This window comes from Atractosteus spatula, chromosome 11 (genome assembly GCF_055471065.1).
Source record: "Atractosteus spatula isolate fAtrSpa1 chromosome 11, fAtrSpa1.hap1, whole genome shotgun sequence".
In the NCBI taxonomy this organism is placed as follows: domain Eukaryota; kingdom Metazoa; phylum Chordata; class Actinopteri; order Semionotiformes; family Lepisosteidae; genus Atractosteus; species Atractosteus spatula.
In genome coordinates, this window is record NC_142716.1 from 4,673,290 (window position 1) to 4,687,338 (window position 14,049).

The window sequence follows — 14,049 nt, forward strand, 5'->3', positions numbered from 1 at the left end:
AGAAAGCTGTTAAAAAGTGGTGTAAATGAGGCAGTAAATTAAAATTCAAATAGCTTTATTGGCATGACCAGTGAATTTCACTGTTCCTCAGGCTGTGAAAGGCAAAGTTCTTGGCTAAAAGCTCAGTTATTGGACGCACTTTATTAATTTCATAATCATTTTGTGGCCCCTTTTGCTGTTTTTGTTTATTTTTTTATTTTGTCTTAGAAATGTTTTGATACCATGTTTTATTTTACCAGTTTTGTTTGGAACGTTTTGTAATGTTGAGCCACTCACTTCTGTTGAAGTTGTCCCCCTTGGGGGTAAATACAGTATTCTGAACCTCCTCCAGTTACTGGAGGCACGGGCTAGCTCAGCTGGACTGGAGCCTGACCTGTTTCCATCTCTTATCTTGCTTTTCGATGCTGTCAGCCCAGGTGGGGATTTGCAAGCAGGGAATCCAGCTGAAATTTCTCAAATACAGTCACCCCAGCTGGCAATGATGAGCTAAAACTGAGGTCCCAACTGCTCATTTGTTTAAATATAAAACAGAACTAAGGTTTTCAAATGTGGATTTTAACGGTTAAAAAAAGCTGCACAGATTATAGAACAATACTGTATAAGCATGGCAACTGGTCCCACGCAAGTGTGCTTTTGACATTTCGTACTACATTAGCCTGGCTCAAGATAAGGACGAATCCCTCTGGTCAGTGTCTGCATTTTAAATCCTGGACTGCTACAATGCCTGCCCTGCTCTATGCAAAGTGGCATTTGAGTCCACACTCACGTCTAGCTGTTTGTGTCTCCAGATTTCTGTAGTGTCGAGCACACTGAGAGCACTTGACTTGACCCTGAATGACACACGAACGGCACATGTGTCATCGCCAGCGCTAGCTGAGTTTGAGAATGAAACAAGGAGCAAGCTGAGTGAAACTGGATGAAAGTGGCCGCAGTTCGAACCCCAAGACAAGGAGCCGTGCTGTCAAAGATGTGGAGCTGTGGTGTCAAAGAGCTCAGGGGGGCTGCAGAGATGAGACGAGCCCTTGGAAGTAGCCCCCGAGGGCCAGGGTAACACTGTGGTTTCCTACCTCGCTCAGATAAGCCACTCCCCGTGTGCGTTTGTGAAGGAGAAATCACAGTAGCACCAGTTCCCAGTCATGCGGCCCATAAATCAAGCTGATGGGTGGCCAGGAGCCCCAGTGGGAGCTGGAAAAGGAGACGTGGGGACAGGGCTTGTCCTCTCAGAGCTGAGTGCCAGCACGCAGCAGGAGTTCCTGAGGTAACCTTTCTAATCACATCACTTCTGCACAGTTTCCATGAAATGGGCTGAAAACGCACCATTCTTGCATAGAGTAGAGCAGGAATGTTTCTGTGTGCCAATGCAGGTGAGTTTTAACTGTTCTGCTGAAGTGTTTCACGGACTGCTGGGGTTCTTTGATAAATGGTGTCCTTTTAGAGGCGTTAGTCTGAAGTTCTGAGTCATCAAAACCCCAATTCACTTTGACATATCAATAGATACAGTATATGCATTGAATAGGAAAGTGTGGAAAGGTTCATTTTAGAACTGTTGCAAAGCGATTGCTCTTAATGTTCAACTAAAGGTTCTTCTGTTTAACAGCCTTGTTTCACTGCCTGATCTGGATCACAAGTCACGTCTGAGCCATGACAGTCTCTTACACTCTCGAAGTAGCAAATGCCCGGTTTGCTGGCTTCTCCAAGCTGCTGTTCAGATGGAAAGGTAGTATCTACAAACTGCTTTACAAGGAGTTCATCGCGTTTAGTGTCCTGTATGCCACTCTGAGCCTCACATACAGGTAGGACTGCTGTTAAATCCCTCCTCATCTCATGTTTGAACGAGAAAGTCCAGAAATGACAATATTCTGTTTTAAACACTTTATACTTTTTAAAAAAAAAAGTAATTTACAGAAGATTAGGAATTAAATTAGTTAAACTGGTCAGTGCTGGTCAACATTTTTTTTTTTAAAAGAAAATGGTAAAAAATGTTTTTTAAAGGTCTCCTGAGGCTCTAACAGTAGTATGCAGTAGGTTTCTACTGTAGGTGCAAGAATGAACAGTATTTCACTCAGAAAGCAGACTGCACATGTTGCTGACTTGTGATTCAAAACTTCAGGTGATCTGGAGAAATTGTACTCACACGTGCTTTTGAAGGTTTATGCCTGAAAGACTTTCAGTTTTTTTTTATTGAAGGGTTGAGTTTTGTTTTACTGAAACATGGCGAAAAGGACATGCTATTTTTTGTGGTTTGCAGACTTCTTCCGGCTATACTCTGTGTTTTAGAAAGCAGGAAGCATTTGGCATTTGGCAGATGACCGGGCTTCTTCTGTGATTTACCCGTACAGGCGCTTGCTGAACAACGATCAGAGGAAGCTGTTTGAAAAAGTAGCCAAGTACTGCAACCAACAATCCAATCTCATCCCCATGTCCTTTGTGCTCGGTAATGATCTCTATGCTTAACGCTGATATGTTTCCACCAGCTCTGCTGGGCATTATGAGGAAATCACACTCCATTACTATTTTCTGTATTATTAGTTGATGTGGCAGAGATCTCTTTCCATGGTGCCTTATTACAATGACAGGATTACTAATACAACGGAGGATATGATCATAACGGAGGATAGGCCAACCTATTAGATGTTACTGTCGTTACAAATCTGACTTATTGCTGGTTCCAGGTGTGTTCGGTTTTCTCCAAAAGATCCTTTATCTTATCCAGGGTGTCAGTTTAAAACACCATGGCTGGGTAGCTTGTTCCACCCTCCCTTTGTGTAAAGAAGTGCCTCCTGTTTTCCGTTTTAAATGCACTCCCAGTTTCCGTACAGGATTTGTTTAAAATTTCTTCACGGTGGGGAAAAGGGCACATGCGGTGTAAAAAAGCTTTTTTCATTTCATCTTTCTTGACGTTTTTGTGAGATTTCTCTAAGATAACAAACTCAAGGGTCTAAAACGCGTTTGAGGCTAAAGTTATCTGTACTCGCTTTCATAAATAAAAGTACACCTATGTTATCTGTAAAAATATTCCAACTGCCTCTTATCTTCAAAGTTCACTTCAACGAAAACATTTTGTTTTCAGCAAAAATCTTAAGATTAGAATGACAAATTGGAAAAAAAAGTATATTTTTATTCTCTGACTCTTTTTTAAGGCGCAAAGTGAGTGCGCATCATCCCTGCGTTCTACCTAAATTCAATCTGTTTTTGGGGGGCCGCTGGCGCAAAATTCCTGAATAATTTCAGTTACAGAGAAACCGAGCTCTGCCGCGCCTATTCCTAGGTGTTCAACACTTCGAAATCCTTTGGGCTGAAAGGCTCTATATAATCGCAAGGAAGCGGTATTATTAATATTGTTATTAAAATAAAACAGATGAATACGCTTTTAGTTTTAGAACACTTTATAAGACTAAATATTGACCCCCCCCCCCAAAAAGGATTCTGCAGAATATTTCGGTCAAGAGGAATCGTAATGTGATTGATCGAGTGCAGTTTGTGAGTCCTAGCCTTGTTCGTCTTTGCGTAGGGTTCTACGTCAGCCTGGTGGTGAACCGCTGGTGGAGTCAGTACACCAGCATTCCGCTGCCGGACCAGCTCATGATGGTCGTGTCCGCCAACGTTCACGGCGCGGACGAGAAGGGGCGCATCCTGCGGCGCACGCTGATGCGGTACGCCAACCTGTCCTCGGTGCTCATCCTCCGCTCCGTCAGCACGCGTGTCCGCAAGCGATTCCCCACCATGGACCACGTCGTGGAAGCCGGTAGGGCGCAGTGCTTACACCGCTGGAACTGGGGCTCAGTGTCCAGGCGTTCAAACGCGAAACCCTGTTACCCTGCGAACAGTTAGCTAGGCTCTTTTGTGCGATGATCAAGCCATTCCAATAAAAGTACGGGGGGGGATATTTTAAAAACTAACAGCAGATCCATTTATTTTATTCATTCTTTTGGCACTTGAGGAAACACTGAAATACGTTAGAACCACCTAATGTAGAGCTATATCACCCTGCGGCTCACCACTGGCAGCCCATTGAAGGTCAGCAGGTGTGAGCCTGGTCAGTACCTGGAGGGGAGACCTCCTGGGAAAAGCTAAGGTTGCTGCTGGAAGAGGTGTTAATGGGACCAGTAGGGGGCGCTCACCCTGTGGTCTGTGTTGATCCTAATGCCCATGTATAGTGACGGAGACACTATACTGTAACATAGGCGATGTCCTGCCAAATTTCCCATTGGCCCTTACCAATCATGGCCTCCTAATAATCCCCATCTCTGAACTGGCTCCATCACTCTGCTCTCCTCCCCACTGAGAGCTGGTGTGTGTGAGAGTACTGGTGCATCATCCAGGTGGGGCTGCACACTGGTGGTGGTGGAGGGGAGTCGCCTTTACCTGTAAAGCTCTTTGAGTGGAGTGTCCAGAAAAGCGCTATATAAGTGTAAGGAATTAATATTTGTATTCGTTTTTCTAATAGAAGTTTTGTTTTGCGATTTTAGGGAGAGCTAGATGTCTGTGTCCCGTTCTTCCTTAGAACGACGATTACAAAGAGTGTCTTACCTCAACTGATCCCCAGGCTTCATGACGAGAGACGAGCAGAAGAAGCTGGAGAGCCTGTATTCGGACTTCAACAAGTACTGGATGCCCATGGTGTGGTTCACGAACCTGGCTGCCCAGGCCCGCAGAGAGGGACGTGTCCGGGACGATGTGGCGCTCAGGCTGCTCATGGACGTAAGTCTCCCCGGTTACAGGCTCTGCAGGAATTATCTGCAAGTAATTAAGTGCAGATCTATGAACATAAGAAGACAAGTTGCAAATTCTCCCATGTGATAATCCAGCTGGTTTTTTTTGCTAGTATCTCACTGATACGAGGACCTCACCCAGCAAAAACAGCTAGCCAGAGCGATAAATATTAAAAATATGAACTTACAAATGCAATGATGTTGAATCCAACATCAGTGCAGAAAATCACCTTCTATATTTGCGTAACATACAGGACAAATACTGTTCGGTCATTATCTGGTAAACCCCTCTGTGTAGGAAGTCCATTGTGTGACATTTTGAGGTCACGAATGCAGCAGGGCGGGCACAAGCATGGTCATACACTCAGCATGTAGCGCATTAATTCTCCAAAACTACTGTCTTTTCTTTTAATAGGAGCTGAATAAATACAGAGCTAAGTGCAGCATGCTGTTTCACTATGACTGGATCAGTATTCCACTTGTCTACACGCAGGTAATGAGTTGAAAAGTCTCTTTTCTCCTTCGGGGTAAGAGGAATCAGCGCTAGACTCTGGATGGCCATACAGCACACATGATCCAGGGGAAATAATATCACACTATTAACATGTTAACACAGAGATAAAACACAGGTGCAGCCTGGAGCTTCAGGTGGCCCTAGTACATTCAGCATTCTCCATTGCAAGATCAGTTTCTCATTCTCCATGCAGAGCAGGACACTGAAAGAAGAGAATGGTCATCATTTGGGGGTCCACAATATTTAATCCCACATGATCATTTTTTGTCAGGTTCTGGTTAGTCTACCCTCCTGGTTTTAGAAGGGCTATTGTGGATTCTCTTGCAACAACCCTGAACTTTGCACTCAGTTTAAAAAAAATGAAGAAAAAGGATCATGTAATTTGTATCTCAATTTCTAAATTACAAATTTCATTTCTATTCTGTTAATGGGCTATCTTTGCAGCATGAGGGGGATGCATGCTCTTCTGGGAAACGAATGAGTAAACGAAAGCCTGACAGCAGTTCTATGCAGAGCACGCTGGGGTCTGTGTGACCTCAGGGTTACCGAAATCAGTGAAGGAGAAACCTGAGCCCCCCGGCTTGTCTCCTCCAGGTGGTCACCATCGCTGTCTACTCCTTCTTCACTGTCACCCTGGTCGGTCGGCAGTTTCTGCATCCTTCTGAGGACAGTGAGGATGCTCTCGATCTGTATGTTCCTGTGTTCACCCTGCTGCAATTCTTCTTCTATGCTGGATGGCTAAAGGTAGGGGTACTCAAGACGGGGCTTCGTCAGGACATCTCCTGGGCCACTGCAGGCTGTCCAGCAGAACAGCAGTGATATTGATGCAGTCCGGCCCAGCCCAGCCATTTTCATATGTAGGAGTTCTGAGCAGATAAGGTGCGTCAGTGTGTTGAGATTCAAAGCAAATAAGGAGGAAGGAAAAAAACAACGTCTGGGATGGAGGCTTTTTCAGGTGCCAAAACGTTGTTTTCTAATTTCAAAATGATGTATCAAGACAAGGTGAATGGTAAAGGGTGGGGAGCTCAGCGAGGTAACGTTTTCTTTTCGAGTACGCACCGGTAATGAGATTTTTTTTTCCGTTTACAAACACAACTTTTTTTAAAAAACAGGTAGCCGAACAGATCATCAATCCGTTCGGCGAGGATGACGATGACTTTGAAACAAATAAACTGATTGACAGAAACATTCAGGTAAACACCTGCAACACCTCTGCTTTTTCCTCAGGCCACAAGTCTCCAGATCATAGTATGATCATACTGTATCCCAGAGGCTTTGATGTTTCATCACAAATGTTTATCCTAAGTTTCCATCTGTATCTCAGAACTATTTCTGAATTATCAGCATATCTAAGTACTGATTTGTCTTGTATCCCTATAATAAAGACACCATCATTTCCACAGTCCAGGGTATTATAGAACAAAATGGTTTTTTTCTCTGAAGAAGATTTTCATCTGGAATCTGGACAGAAAGATGCTGAGCACACTCCAGCGAACACAAGGCAGCGTTTGCTTACCGACAGAGTGTGCTCGTGTGTCCCCAGGTGTCTCTGCTGGCTGTCGATGACATGTATCAGAACCTGCCCCCTGCGGAGAAGGACAAGTACTGGAACGAAGCCTCCACTGCCATCCCTTACACCCTGGCCACTGCTGCCGAGACCCTCAAACCTTCATTCCTGGGGTCCACCTTCGACATGAGGTAACCTGCACACAAGACTGACTCATAGCTTCCCTTTGGCACAGCTCACATGCAGCACACCTCACCACTCTTACGTATGAGCAGAGACTTCTAACAAAGCGTGTAGTTACCTACCACAGCCCCAATAAGGAATTGTGTACCCCAGTAAAGCATTCAGATTTCTTCTGAACGAACAGTGAAGTATAAACTATAAGAAAAGAAGCACGACGTTTCAGCTGTGGAGCCTTTTTCAGGTGGGTTAGGGTCAGGGTTAACCAAACAACTCGTACTGGCACTTCTAAAAAAAGACGGTGCCAGGTGGTTTGGAGAGTCACCTATGCTGCAGGTGCATCCCCACATCACATCGTCTGTTTGTCGGAGTCCGTGTCCTGTCCCACGCTCTGCCCCCGCGAGTCTGGAGTCTCAGTGCGGCGGCGTTGTGCTCTGCCCGCAGGATGAGCGAGGACCCCGCGCAGCACCAGACCGTGGAGCCCAGCCCCCACACGCCGCGCATGCAGACGCCCATGCTGAGCCGCTTCCTGGCAGTCGCCTCCCCGGCCATCAGCCTCAAGAACTTCGGCCGCCGCGCCCTGCGTCTCCGCGGCGACAGCGTCAACTCCAACCCCTGGCAGGGGGAGGAGCGGGACTGCTCCCAGCGCATCAATGAGGAGGACAGCGAGGACGAGGGCGAGGGCAGCCAGAGGTCCGCCGCCCCCGGCCACCGCCGCCCAGAGGGCCCCATCACCGCACTGACCATCAGCGTCGAACCGCCGGCCGACGAGAGTGGGCAAACAGACGTCTGAGATAGGGCAGCTCCACGCCCTCCCTGTGCCGACTACGGCAGCACAGTCCCCACTCAGGAGGACAACCTTCCCTAATGCCCCCCCCCCCACAACCGTCTCAGGTTAATTCCAGGCAGCGAGATCCTCCTGCAACAGAACCGAACAGCTCACAGACCACCCCTGAATTTACCGAAGGCTGGTCAGTAATGTAACTGATGTCAATGTTTGTAATACATGAATAAATGTTTATTCCAATCCCACCTTATCGGTCTTTGTCTCAAGCCTGGATGAGAAAAGGAGGGAACAAATTCTCATTCACACAAACGGCCTGCGGAACAGCAGTTTACACGGCAAGCATCTTTACTGGCCAAGTACTTTGCCCAAGGGCACAACAGCCTCACTCCACCTTAAAACTTGAACACATGACCCTTTCCTTCAGTCTGCGGTCCCAACATCCACACACCCCTGCCCATGTTTAACCGATATTTCTTAGCTAAGCAATCCATCAAAACCCAGACATAACATGACAGAATGCATATGATACGATGTGAAACGTTAATAAAAACAGCACATAATCCCTGCCTTTCACATTTAAAAGGTGGTTCTTTGGAACTCGTTAGATGTCATTAGGTTTGCACAAGCACAAACTACGCTGTAAACTTGAACTTGAGAACATTTGGCCCAGCCGACTTCATGGCCTCGCACCAGGGCAGGAGGAGCTGAAGCAGGGGCTTCAACTTTAAATGTAAAAGTATTCGAAGCCAATGTACATTCGCCAACACCCAGCCGCTCAAGTTCCTCCACCCTGCCAGAAGATATTGCAACCCTGTACATCTAACTTATAGCCACCTAAAAATTGGAGACTGTATCAGAACAAGTACAACACAAGACAACAATTGGTTTCAGTAAAAATTTAATTGGCATTTCTTAATGCTTAAGCATCACCTGGTTTAGCTTCAGTGCAATTACAACACGGAACTAGAACTTTACACAACATCTGAGTTATTTTTTAAAAGCATCAAATCAATTAAACAAATTCACAGAACTATCCAGATTATTTATAGGAAATTAAGAGTAAATCGGTTTCTAAGACTTACCTTTTGCACATTCACAAGGCAATGAAAGATTCGCGTACAACTCATTTCCTACGACATCCTAAAGAATCATTCAAGTGTACCCAGCCTTCGAAAGGGAGGAGCTACAGATCGCAAACTCATCCCTTCTGCAAGCTGTGAGGTTAGTGTGGCACTGATATGACACCAAAGAGCCAAGGTAAAGGCCAATAGGCTACTTAACAGTGCAAACCTAACCACTTAGTATGCAGATTAATAAAATCTGCTTCACCTCACAGAAAAGCTACACCAGTCCTTTAAAACGACAATTTCACAAATCTGTTTCACTACAGAAAAAGGCAACTTAGCCATAAAGCACCACAGAACACAATGAAGGACTTTTGTATTTTTTTTTATTGAGGTGGTATCAAACAGCTCTGTACATTTATTTGCCTTTCTTGGCCTTGATCTTCCTCAGGTAGAACTCTAGCTCCTTGCCTTCCAGAACGTAGCCATCGGCTCTGCCACACTGGCCTGGTCTTGAGGCGATGCAGGCTGGAAAAAAGGAGGAAGTACTGCATTAGCAAAGAGCGCTTCAGAAGATCTGATCAGTAGTCTGCGCCAAAAGGTAAACCTGAACACGGATATAGGCTGCAAAGCAGGAGACTTTTTCTGGAGGTTTAAAAAACAGTTTCTGTTCTTTGGCAAGCAGCTACCTTAATCTTACCAGAACATCCAAAAATTCATCGACTACAGTATGCATCGATGTACTAGGCATTACGGACATTTTACAATGAAAAGGTCTTCCTCAGATCTATGGTTTCATCGCTTCTGTTTCAGGAGCAGAACTGGATAGATTTCATCATGAGAAGACGGGGGAGAGAAATTCAGGGATGTAGACTCCACCCCGGAAGACCCTAAACCACCTCTACACTTCACTTTTAGAGTTCCAGGCCTGGTACTCACCCAGCAGCTTGCCCTGCTGGAACTGCTCCTCCAGAAGAGAGCTGATCTTGCAGTTCTTCTTGCGTTCGTCATATTTCTTCTGGATTTTCTTCGACCTCTTCTTGTTAAGGATCTCCTCCTCCTCAGGGGTCTAAAATAGAAATTACAGTGCATCAGGAGCCTGGAGATTCAAGACCGAAAATAAAGGAAATGGAGTCTCCTTCATTAACACTTTAGTATATTAAGAACAAATAGAAAATGACATTACCGAATCTGTGCAAAGCAGCTTGAGGTAGTGTCACAAAGGAAGATGAACAAACTGCTTGGTGACCATTTTAGGAATACAATATCCACAGTAAAAACCCAATGCAGGAACCTCTATCAATTTAGATGTTTACAAAAAATCTGAATTTACATTAAAGCCCTTAAGAGTCTCGTGGCACAACCAACCAGATTTGTACTTCCAAAAGCTGACAAATGAGAAAAACCAGTAAGGTTAGTTTCACTTGTGAATTGCTGAAGCTTAACAAGAAGGTGGTCAATACCTAGAGCAAACTGAAGTCTTCCTCAGAGTCTTTAATGTCATCGCTTAAATTCAGTAGCAGAACTGGACAAAGGTATCATCACTGAAAGACTCAAGTTCTGTATCAACCACATTCCAGATTTCCCTTTTCTTACTCAGGAAAAGCAGAGCCTGATGGTACAAAACAATTGTTGTACTTCAGACAACTGACTACTCAAATATAACCCATCAGTCTGGAGGCAACCTCCATCACAATGTAATATGATAGCTTTTTACTATCAGCTTTTATCCTGCATTATCTTGCCCCTTTACTCCTATTCCAATGACAACATGTGTCTTGTATTCTCTTTGATTAAAACAAATGCGGGAGCTTACGAATAAAAACCTACACTCACATTTACACAGTAAAAAGAAAAACCACCAAGTGCTCATGTTTTTGGGACGAACATATTCTCATTTTTTTTAGGTCATTTAAAAAGGGTCAGCCGTATAGCAAAACGCAAAGTTTCAGCGGGTTACCGTCAGCCTGCGGTTGCAGGAGGCCGACGGCGATCCAGAAGTCGATTTGCTTCATTTCTAAATACGAGAATATTTCAAAGATTAGACTCGTCCCAAACAGCCGAGCACTCTGGTTTCTCTAGCAGGGAAACGGCTCCAAAGATTCCACAACTCTGCAAGCCGCACACATACCAGCTTGGCGCCCTTCTTGCGGCCCAGGGGTGTTGCGTAGTGAGCTTCATACCACTGCCTGAAGGGGGTGCTGTCGATCAGGACGATGCAGTTCTTCACCAACGTCTTGGTTCTCACCAGCTCGTTGTTGGAGGCGTTGTACACCACGTCGATGATCCTGGTCTTGCGTGTGCAACCTGTAAGGGGGAGGGGGGGAGAAGAATTCATTTTCTTCACATTCAGACAAAGAGCAAAGCAAGTTGGAAACTAATGCTTATGTTTGGCAAGGACAGTACAGAATCTTGAACACGAAAGGTCTTCTTCAGATCTATGGTTTCATCGCTTCTCTTTCAGTAGCAGAACTGGATAGATTTCATCACAAGAAGACTGGAGAAAATTCTTAAAGCATCACGGGGAACAGTTTTAGGCTGAAGACTCCCCTTTGCCCGGCAAGCAGGAAAGGCAGGGATCGGGAGCTCATTAAAAAGGGGGGCAACTAACGCAAAGCTTGAACTCACATTCTGAGCCCCAGGAGTAGTTGCCCACATCCAGACGCAGAGCGCGGTACTTCTTGTTGCCGCCACGCACCCTCACGGTGTGGATACGGCGGGGACCGATCTTGGGAAGAACACAAAAACACACCATGTGCATCTCAGCAAAGGATGACACGCTCGACAGAAACGCTCCTGCAAAGACCGTGACCGGGGAGCGATGGAACTGCTCCATGAAATTCAGGCAGCGCAAACTTCATGTTTAGGCAATATCTGCAGGAATGCGTAAATGTCAGCATGGACCCAATTCCGAAGCTAAGCAATGCCAAATACTAAGGCAGGTGCTAATAGACGAGTACACCACTTGATGTACCGCGACAGCCCTCTTCAGAACACTTGAGAGAGCAAAGATGACCCCATTCGCTCCGAATGGAAAGGAGGCAACACTGTGAACAAGAGGAGTCGGGTCTTCAAAACTGGGAACAAAAGGTCGCTTTCGACAAACCCCCCCCCAAAAACTCGAGCAGCGTCGCTTTTCAGTCCTCGGTAATGCACCTTCCCACCCAACAGCTCCCGCAACGGCAAAGGCAATGTGATCAGTGTAACTATGACAAGTCCCAACATTGGCAGGTCGAGGCATTGATCAAAACGATCAAAAACGAAACCCGCCTAAGGTCACGTTTTCATCACGCACATTGCTCGCCGTTCCCCCCAGAAACAACACGCGGACGTTCATTAGCAGCAGCTCGGCCACGGCTCGCTCTCCTCACCTTGGTGTTGGCAGGGGGCCGGCCCAGCTCATACTTCCTCTTCTTGTGGTAGGGCTTCCTTTTCCCCCCGGTCTTGCGGCGTTTGTGCCAGTTATCCCTTGAGATACCTGGGAAGGCAGGGGGATCAAGACAGGGGATCAGAGCATCGCCGGTAGAAGGCCAACGAACCCGGCGCCTGCCCGACAGACTCGAGTGTTCAGCTCTCCAAGGTTGTTATCCGCAGTTTAAATCGGATTCCGCATAAAAAATGTCATCATACACACTCGGGTTTATGTCCCCGGTTCTGCATCCAGATTCCCAGCGTCAAAGCGCCCAACACGAGGGCTTAAAGCCGCGAACAGCCACACACAAAACGTGGCTTTCCAGCAAAACGAAAAGAGCACGCCCAAGTGAATAATCTAACCCCACTCCCCCACGGAGCTAACTCCGCCGGGAACCGAGATGGCCAGCCTGCAGTGAAGGCCGCGCTTTACCATGGTAGATGGGTTTTTTTTTTGGGGGGGGTCAGCAACGACTTACATTCGCACCCGGTTTACGAGTCGAGGAAGACGGTACTGCAACCCCCCCGGGATCAAGAGCGAGTTCAACCCACAGCCAAACACGTGTCCAGAGCTCCGAGCGCAATTCCCGTTCGAAAACGAAGACGAGCGTCTTCACGGCGGCCTGCTGTGCACGGCTCCTCACAACGCGTTTCTCGCACCCAGCGCTGCGGCATCCAATGAACCCCCCCCCCAGTAACCACTCTGAAGACTACCCCGTGTCCGTATCTGGCGTTACGATACACGGCCGAAGCTGCACACAGTTTCAAAGCCCCAGCAGGCGGTCCAGCTTTACAGAACCGATCCCAGCATCGCTCACCTGCGACATGACTGCAGCAGCGCCACTGAACCCCGGGACCTCCGCAAAATCCACTTTAAAAACAGGTACGGCGCATGCTTTACAAACAAGAGGTCCGTCAGAAAAAAACAACAACAACAACAACAACACCGAACGCTTCTTGCAAACCCGACGGAGCAAGAAGTCAAAGCACCACTTCTGCGTGTCCTTTAACACGGCGAACGCGAGTTCGAGTTGCACTTGACAGAAACCATAAAAATCTTGGGTTTCACACACTTCCGTCCAGCCCCACTACATTAAAAGCAGAAGCGACCGTTTCTGAGCGTCTAATTACTGTTAATCCTTTTTACTTATTTTATAAAAAAAATCTTGAAACGTCTCTCGGCTTAAGAACCCCCATGTGGGCAGCCATCTTGAGACATTTCCCAGTCTTCACCCCTTTTCTTAATCAAACCTCTATTATTGACAATTTAACCGTGTATTCTCTCCAATATCACTCTTACTGTGAACCCTAATACTTCCACCGTGTCAGAGCCCAGTTTATCGGGCCAAGTTACCATCTTTAGATGCAGATGAAAGCCGATTCCCATCCCGACCCCTTCACATAAACACGTACCCATTCTCAGGCGCTGGCTAGAAAGAGGAAACGCAAAGACTCACGGTCAGGTTTGATAGCGGCCCTGTATCGCGAGAAAACGCGAGAGGCGACGTCATTGAGTGGCAAGCGCTGCCTTCAGGAGGGTGAACCATGTCAATGAGGGGCATGACATTTTTATATTAAAGTGTTGTGCTTATGTGTTGAAAACACTCAGGATGTTGTGGTAGATGCTTCTTTTTGGTACACCGAATCATTATTTCTTCGTTGATATAGTTTTACAGGATCATTTTAAAGTTTCCAACCCCATTACATTCCCAACATGCGTTTTGAAATGAATGAGTCAAAACAGACCCAGATCATGTCCTTATTTTCCAACAGTATGCTCACAATGTCCAGCATTACACATATAGTGAACATATGTAGCCATGCTTATATTATACAGCAAGAATAATTGATTACGCTGTGCACATTGTAAATTG

The 14,049-nt window shown here is 46.2% G+C and overlaps 2 protein-coding genes and 6 non-coding genes across 8 annotated transcripts; 1 reads left to right on the forward strand and 7 right to left on the reverse strand.

Annotated features, from left to right (window-relative positions):
• The first annotated feature begins 1,151 nt into the window (after positions 1 to 1,151).
• Positions 1,152 to 7,918, forward strand: best4 (bestrophin 4). The gene is made up of 10 exons (XM_088926779.1): positions 1,152 to 1,258; positions 1,598 to 1,793; positions 2,340 to 2,434; positions 3,512 to 3,745; positions 4,547 to 4,701; positions 5,128 to 5,205; positions 5,821 to 5,970; positions 6,339 to 6,419; positions 6,770 to 6,924; positions 7,358 to 7,918. Exons 2-10 carry the CDS (start codon positions 1,642 to 1,644, stop codon positions 7,704 to 7,706), a joined length of 1,449 nt encoding a protein of 482 aa, XP_088782905.1. The 5' UTR covers positions 1,152 to 1,258; positions 1,598 to 1,641; the 3' UTR covers positions 7,707 to 7,918.
• Positions 7,919 to 8,854: 936 nt separating this feature from the next.
• LOC148823370 (small nucleolar RNA SNORA35) lies at positions 8,855 to 8,988 on the reverse strand. The gene has a single exon (XR_016093811.1). It is a non-coding gene; the product is annotated as a small nucleolar RNA SNORA35 (small nucleolar RNA).
• A 145-nt stretch (positions 8,989 to 9,133) lies between these two features.
• Positions 9,134 to 13,638, reverse strand: LOC148823371 (small ribosomal subunit protein eS8). Its single transcript, XM_088926782.1, has 6 exons — positions 13,589 to 13,638; positions 12,136 to 12,242; positions 11,393 to 11,492; positions 10,896 to 11,071; positions 9,704 to 9,833; positions 9,134 to 9,292 (listed from the first exon to the last, which is right to left on the reverse strand). Exons 1-6 carry the CDS (start codon positions 13,590 to 13,592, stop codon positions 9,183 to 9,185), a joined length of 627 nt encoding a protein of 208 aa, XP_088782908.1. The 5' UTR covers positions 13,593 to 13,638; the 3' UTR covers positions 9,134 to 9,182.
• LOC148823372 (small nucleolar RNA SNORD38) lies at positions 9,542 to 9,607 on the reverse strand. The gene has a single exon (XR_016093805.1). It is a non-coding gene; the product is annotated as a small nucleolar RNA SNORD38 (small nucleolar RNA).
• Positions 10,245 to 10,314, reverse strand: LOC148823373 (small nucleolar RNA SNORD38). Its single transcript, XR_016093803.1, has one exon. It is a non-coding gene; the product is annotated as a small nucleolar RNA SNORD38 (small nucleolar RNA).
• LOC148823374 (small nucleolar RNA SNORD38) lies at positions 11,191 to 11,258 on the reverse strand. The gene has a single exon (XR_016093804.1). It is a non-coding gene; the product is annotated as a small nucleolar RNA SNORD38 (small nucleolar RNA).
• Positions 11,955 to 12,062, reverse strand: LOC148823375 (small nucleolar RNA SNORD46). The gene has a single exon (XR_016093806.1). It is a non-coding gene; the product is annotated as a small nucleolar RNA SNORD46 (small nucleolar RNA).
• On the reverse strand, positions 12,325 to 12,397 carry LOC148823376 (small nucleolar RNA SNORD55/SNORD39). Its single transcript, XR_016093802.1, has one exon. It is a non-coding gene; the product is annotated as a small nucleolar RNA SNORD55/SNORD39 (small nucleolar RNA).
• Positions 13,639 to 14,049: the final 411 nt, after the last annotated feature.